We start from the raw sequence: 7737 nt of genomic DNA, 5'->3' as shown, positions 1-7737 counted from the left end.
AACTAATATTATTCATAGAGTGTGCATTTAAATTTGGCCTTAGCAGGATCTTCGAGTAACGACCGTAAGTCAGTTTTCAATTTGATTTTTTAATCATACGTATTATAGAATTTTTATAATATATACACTTTAAATCGAATGATTTGTGTAATATTTAATTCTAGCGTTAGCATGTTTCTCCCCAGTGGTTGAAAATTAGAAATTTATTTAGAACAACATATATATACTGCGATCGGTACAGCATTGTTAAATAAACAAAAATTTAAAATTAATATAAATCTACAAAAAAAAAATTTTTTTTGGAATAAATTATTTAATCCGTCCGTATCGATCGTAGTTTTAATCGCTAATTTTAAACAAATAACACGAGACACACGTTACTTACACACGCATACAGCTGTTAAATGAATTGCATGAGTTTGATAGCCTGGAGTATGTCTTTTTGATTTTCTATCTAACTCGTTTGTTCTCTCTGTATAAGCAAATAAATTACTCTTATCTTTCTCTCTCTCTCTCTCTCTTTCTCTATTTTTAAATAAATATTTAATCATTATATATTTACACTAAAAAAAAAAAAAAAAACAAAACCATTAACACTTTCAGCGTGAATTATTGACCACGTGAGATGTTCTCCTCTCTCTATCTCTCTCTCTCTTTTTTTTCTATTTGTTCTATCTCTTTCTATCTCATTTTCTATCTATCTTTCTCTCTCTTTCTCTCTCTTTCTCTATCTCTCTCTTTCTCTCTCTCTCTCTCTCTCTCTCTCTCTGTCTTTCTTTTCTCACGAAAAAAAGATTAGATTAAAAGAAAATGAACGCACTTTCGTCGAAGGCTTAGGAAAAATAATAATATGATGAAAACAAAAAAAAAAACAAAAAAAAAGAATAAGAAAAAACAATAATAAAAATATAATCGTCCCTCGCTCCCACCGCAAGATAAGCTTTACGTTCGTTTCTCACGTTTCCCCCCTTTTCCACTCACCGTTTCGATGTTAGATAAATAATCAAATTGAATTTATCCAACGTTGAAATTTTAATTCAATTAATTTCAAACGATCTTTCTCTTCGATCGAACTTTCTCACTCATCGAACAACAACTTTAGAATTATTACTCTATTCAAAATGTAATACATAACAACAACAACAACAAAAAGAAGCGAAGAAAGAGATCGTAGAAAAGTAAAAAAAAAGGAAAAAAAATTATTCCCACGAAAATTAAATCCTCCGATAATTTGAATTCTTTTCCAGCTTTCCCCGAACCACTCAGCTCCTACCTAACCCCCGCCCCATACCCCCCCAAATATTAATTTGATTATTATTCTTTGTTTTTGAATGAAGATTTTATTTTTTTTTTTGTAATTTTGTTTAATTGAAAGAAAAAAAAAGAAAAGAAAAGAAAAGAAAAACCTACGAAGTTAACAACGAAGATTCGGGAGAGATCGGTAGGATTGTTTAGTAAAAATGTTTGTTTGGAAACCGCAGCTGGTCACCCAGTCTGCGATTGGCATCGGAGACCGGGCAGCTGAGAGACTTCATCGAGGATCTTGGGCCTGCACAAGTAGTTGGAAGACAAGCGTTAGGTGCTGGTCATCTTGGTGCCATACAACTATCTCTTAGCAATACCAAAGGTTATCTCGAAGTTGAGATAATTCGTGCCAAAGATCTTAAATCGAAAATTGGAAGCAAAGCCATTCCAGGTTAGTCATTTTAATATCTTATTATTTATTTGGATTTGTGTTCTACATATCATATTATTTTTTTCTTCAACGAGTCATTAACGTATGCACATATATGTGCACGTTCTCAAATCAGTTTCATTAGAATTTTTAATTCTCAATTTTTCATTCGAGTTATTTAACGTTTTGACGCATTAAAATATAAATATTATATCATCACGTAGTACACGTAGAATTATGTTAATCATTTAAGTTATTTTTTTATTTTTATTTTCTTCAAAAATTATCGAAATTTTTTGTTCTTTCGTAATCAAGTTTTTTCTTACGATTAATTTTGTAGTAATAATTTTATTCGTCTAAGTTTGTTATTATTATCGATTCGAAATTGTTCGGAAAATCATTATTTTTTGTAATTATTACTTTGATTTATTTATTATTCTTAAATTTTTTTATTATTATTATTCATAGATTTAAGGCTTTATTGTAATAACAATCATATAATTTTGCAGCTTCTTACGTAAAGGTTTATCTGATGAATGGGAAGAAATGTATAGAAAAAGCGAAGACCTCGACGGCACGAAGAACGTTAGATCCTTTTTACCAAGAATCTTTGGCATTTAGAGAAAATTACCGGGGCTGTATATTGCAAGTGAGTAGTAAACCTTATAAGAAAAACCAAAAAAAATATATAAAATCCATTTAAAATAGAACTACCGTATACCAAATTAACACACGTATACGATTTATTTTAAATAAACATTTTTTTCTTTTTCCTTTTCTTTTTCTATCTAATTGAATATATTTCTTATACTCGTAGATTACAGTTTGGGGTGATTATGGCCGTTTCGAAGGGAAGAAAGTGTTCATGGGCCTCGCACAGATCGTATTGGACGATCTGAACCTGAATCAGATGGTGTTTGGATGGTACAAACTGTTTGACGCCACATTGCTGGTCAGTGGGCCTTCAACCCTTGCTTTATCACGTCGCTCCTCAGCCACGTCCTTAGAATCCTGTAAGATCTAAGAATGATGTTTGTCGATTAGAAGGTCGAATTTTTTTAGTTACGCTTTATATAGTCGAACTGTTTACGTATATATAACAGACATTTTACTTTTCGCACGCTTTTTAAACAAAACGGAATTAGTTTAAGAACAAAATGAGCGACAAGATGACAAAAATGATAATTATTAAAAATCGTAAGAAAATATATCCAAAAGGGGATGAGAAAAAAAAAAGGACGAACGAAATCGAACGAGGACAGAGGGTAAAGGAAAATTTTAATTAAAAAAAAAAAAAAAACAAAAAGAAAGAAAGAAAAAAAAAGAAAAGAAAAGAATTAAATCTTTCTTTCTGTAATTATATATACAAGTAAATGATAGATTTGTACGAAGAAAAAAGCTTTAACTTTCGTCTCGTTGTAATTTTACGCGAACTAGATGTTTATTCATGAAAAGAAGAAAAGGAAAAAAAAAGAAAAAAAATAGAAAAAAAAAAAGAAAAAAGAAAAGAAAATAAGAAAAATCCTACAAAGAGATCTCCGGAGAATTATCGTTGTGTATTTATTAAAATATGTGCTTGTAATAAGCTTCGTAATAAAAACAAAAAAAGGGGGCGAGTTTATCCGGTCCTTTTTTGGTACATTAAAACCAAAAATAAAAAATAAAAGTCACATCCGATCGGAAACGGTAGGAACATCATATTTTGTCGCGAATAAAGTCTCACTCTAGTTACCATAGATCGATGATTATTATTATTATTTTTTATTATCGTTAGATATTATTATTAATAATAACCATGCTAGATGTTTTATAATCGTTGTTATTAATACAAATGTTTTCTCGAATTTCGTTTAAAACATAACAAAACGGATAATATAACGAATTCGAATGAAATATTTTTTATCAATAGAACGATAATGTTTTTTCTTTCATGAAATGAAATGAAATGAAATGAAGTGTCAAGATATTTTTTATTTAATTTAATTCGTAAAAAGTTAATAATTGTTAATTAGTTTAGTATAAACGAACAAACGAACAAACGAACGTACGAACGAATGGATTTAAATGAAAAGTTCGTATAGGTGAAATTCTGATTGGGAGATTAATCCGTTGGTACGATGATAGATCATAGAAAAAATGGTGAAAGGAAAGGTATATGGGGATTAGTTTTTTTGGGAAGGGGGGGGGAAGATCTTTGCGCGTAAGGCTGTATCTTTCTAGAAAACACCACTATAGAGCATCCGCATATCATGTACGCCATATCAGACGAGACATAAAGCTAGTCTTTATGTAGACTAGTTATAGAAGTACAGTAGCAGCCATGTTCCCCCATACCGGATTGCGGCAGATAGTTTTAGGTATGCACCCAAAGATCAAGGAATAACTTCGTAGTTAGTTCAATGATTTCACGTGGGTACCCACAATTTACAATTAACATAACAAACAAAAAAGATAAAATTTTTTTTTGTATCTTTTGTTACCAACAATTTTTTTTTTTTTTTTTTTTTCAAATTAACTTCATTCCAAAAATTCGTGTGGTTCATTATTTTTCTAACACGCGCTAAATAATCGTTTTGCACAATTAGAAAGTAAATCATTATTTTTTCGAAATATACAAATTTCATTCTCTAAATTAAACAATAAAATAATTCCGATATATCGAAGTTCAATTGTTTATTATACATATATATATTTTTTTTTTTTAATTTGTCTTTTTTCATTTGATTCTTCTTATTGTTACGAAAAGAGTACCCGCGTAAAATCGACACTTTTCATTATCGTTTGTTCTTGGAAACAATTTTTTTCTTTTCTCTTTCTCTCTCTCTCTCTCTCTCTCTTTTTCTCTCTCTCTTTCTCTCTCTCTTTTTCTCTCTATTTCTCTCTATATTTTAATCTGAATTTTTCTATAGAAACCATTTTTTCTCCCCTTTTTACTATCTCTCTTTGTCTGTTTATATTTTTCTTTTCGTTATTTTTTATCTTTTTTACCGAAATCATTTTTTAATACCAAGCAAGAATTTTGAAAGTTTCTCCACTGTGATTATAGCATTCCCACGAGAAATATCTCGAACACAAGTTTGTCTAATTAACGATCGAACTTTCTTTTTTTCAATTCCATGTTATTTCTTCTTCTTCTTCTTCTTCTTCTTCTTCTTCTTCCTTTTATATTATATATGTATTTGTTTTTATTTATTTATTTATTTATTTCATGGCATCCATTTTATACCTGCTCGTAAAAGAACTTTTCATTGTACATAAACCCATCATACACGAACAAACACATATATATATATATATGCCCTGTATTTAACAAACAAAAATTCATCATCGAACGTTGGACATTGATTACTCGTAAATGATTTTTCTCAGAGAGATTTTTGCTTTCTTTTTTTTTTTTTTTTATCTAACAAGAAGAGAAAAACTCAAAACTCAAAAAATCAAATAAATGGATAGATAAAAGAGATAAAAAAAAAAAAGAAGAAGATGAAAAGCTTCTGAAAAAATTCGTTGATCAGTTCGTATAACGTTCTCGTTCATCCTTTAGACGTTTGATAGAAAACCTGTTTTATGTAGATAAATGGTTTGAGAGGTAAGTCATTGAGACGTATTCGGAAGTCCTTTTTTTTAGATGTGTCAAACAGAATATTGAATGTCTCCTTATTATATATCTTTTTTTTTATCCAATTCATATTGAACGATCATATCGAAGTTTCGAACAATCGTACGAGAAAAAGAAAAAAAGGAAAACTATTTCTTTTTATTCATTTATAATTATGACAATTTATTTATAATATATTTGAAAATATACTTAGGTATATTATTTCATAGAATACATTATTATTTGTCTGAAAAAAAAACTTCAGACATTATTTGTATAATATAATGAAAACAATCAAATTATATTTGATAAATATATTTACAATATAATATAAATATAAATAGTCCTAATATGCATAAAAAGTCTTAATTTAAAACAATATGGTCAAACGTTATATAGAAATATTTGTTTAGAACATTTATATATCATTGATAGTGTTTGAAAATAAGATATATACCACAAATATATATTAATAAAATAATAATATTATATTATATAAAAGAAAAATGAATTAAATAAATACGATCTTTCGATGCTTCTCCATAAAAAAAAAAATGTTATTAAAAACTCACGAATTATGATTAATTAATGAACACGTTCTCGTGCCTGTACTTTCAGTGAAATCACTGCGAATCGATGAAGTTTCGAGTGAACGTGAAACGGAGGAAAAGAGATCGGCACGTTTTTTGGACGTCGATGAACGATGATGAAAATGTGATCCAGAAGAAGAAGAAGAAGCAGAAAAAGAAGAAGAAGTTTCATTGGTGGAAACCGAAGAATACAAATCTTCGAGCACGAGGGACGAAATATTGTGCTTACCTACCCTCGAAGTTGAGAAAAACGGACACAACATTTTTCGTCGTGTGATTGAACAGGAAAAAAAAAGAAAGAAAAAAACTCACACATTCAACGCAAACAAACAAAATAAATTAATAAATAAAACGACGAAGATTGTAACGAAAACAAATAAAAGAAGAAAAAAAAAAAAACGAACAATTAACCAACAGAATCCAGAACAAATTAGAGGAAGAAGGAGAAACACGAAGAAGAGATAAATATATTATTAAATTAAAACGGTTAAAAATAACGAACGGAACTCTTTGAATTAAATATAAAATAAAATAAAGTAAAGTAAAGTAAATTAAAGTAAAGTAAAGTAAAGTACAGTAAAATAAAGTAAATTAATATAAAATAAAATAAAATAAAATATAATATAATATAAAAAAAATAAAACACACGATACGATTTGAAAGAGACGAGATCATCGCGAATCGTTCGCGAGTCATGATATACATATTATATATATATATATATATATATATATATTATAGACATATACATACATGCATACGTATACATATATACATATACACACACGTATAAATATTCAAAAATACCACGTATGTTTTTGTGCAACAAGAAAAAAAAATCTAATATATAAGCCGCGGAAGTGAAGAAGAAATAGAAGAAGAAGAATAAGAAGAAGAAGAAGAATACGAAGAAGGTGACGAAGGTGATAAAAGAAGATTAACATTAAAGAATAAACAAGACATTCTCCAAAGTTACACACATTTGTATATAATCTTTGAACGACGCCGTGCGTGCGTACGTGCGTGCGTTTGTGCGTGAGGGTTTTTAAATAAAAAATTACAAATTAAATATATATATATATATAAATATACATACATACGTACATACATGCATATACATATACATATTATCTAGAGACACTTTCAAGCTACCGTAAAGAAAAAAAATAACAAAAACAAACAGAAAAAATAAACCATAAATAAACAAATAAATAAATAAAACCAAAGGAGAGGCAAGAGTGAACGATCTTTTTTTTCCCGACGAACGATTCGCAGTACCAATGGACTATTTAAAAAAAAATAAATAAACAGAAGGGATGAAAGATACGGAACAAGAAAAAAAAACACAAAAAACAAAATATAAAAAAGAGACAAAAATGAAAACATATAATAATAATAATAATAATAATAATTTTTGTTGTTGTTGTTGTTGTTGTTGTTGTTGTTATCACGGATTTTTATGTCAACTAACCGGCATCGTTTTAACAACCAACAACAATAAATAACAGCAACATCAACAGCAACAACAACAACAACAACAACACAACTGCAACAAGAACATTAAAAAACAAGCGATTGTCATTTGTTGTAAATATTGTAATTATTTAATATACATATATACGTATATATATATATATATATTTATATATATACATATATAAAATACATACTTACATAAAAAAAACTACATACATACATTTGCGATACCGCGTGCACGCAAGTTTTTGAATGTAATAATATCGTTGCCTTCGCTATCGATGATTGTACCGTTTGTCTCCTTTCTTTTTCATAAATCTTCTTTTTTCGAGCCACCCCAACCCCCTCCGCCCTAAAAGAACACCCCCTTCGGCTTCCAGGTTTTTTGATATCGACTA

The 7737-nt window shown here is 28.6% G+C and overlaps 1 protein-coding gene across 10 annotated transcripts in view; it reads left to right on the top strand.

Annotated features, from left to right (window-relative positions):
- LOC106786798 (regulating synaptic membrane exocytosis protein 2) overlaps window positions 1-6161 on the top strand; it is a 95844-nt gene extending 89683 nt beyond the window's left edge. For 8 of the 10 annotated variants that reach the window (XM_014748565.1, XM_014748563.1, XM_014748561.1 and 5 more), the window contains 4 exons: window positions 1482-1696; window positions 2185-2324; window positions 2493-2688; window positions 5892-6161. In XM_014748565.1, the coding sequence (XP_014604051.1) occupies window positions 1482-1696; window positions 2185-2324; window positions 2493-2688; window positions 5892-5980 (640 nt within the window). In that variant the 3' untranslated portion in view covers window positions 5981-6161. Of the gene's footprint in view, window positions 1-1481; window positions 1697-2184; window positions 2325-2492; window positions 2689-5891 lie in introns of those variants that run through there. The other 2 variants (XM_014748566.1, XR_001381695.1) reach the window with 2 other exon arrangements.
- Window positions 6162-7737: the final 1576 nt, after the last annotated feature.

Source organism: Polistes canadensis, unplaced genomic scaffold (genome assembly GCF_001313835.1).
Source record: "Polistes canadensis isolate GaletaPanama2010 unplaced genomic scaffold, ASM131383v1 scaffold_82, whole genome shotgun sequence".
NCBI lineage: Eukaryota > Metazoa > Arthropoda > Insecta > Hymenoptera > Vespidae > Polistes > Polistes canadensis.
Note: the sequence above shows the minus strand (reverse complement) of the source record. Positions and strands in the feature narration are given on the sequence as shown.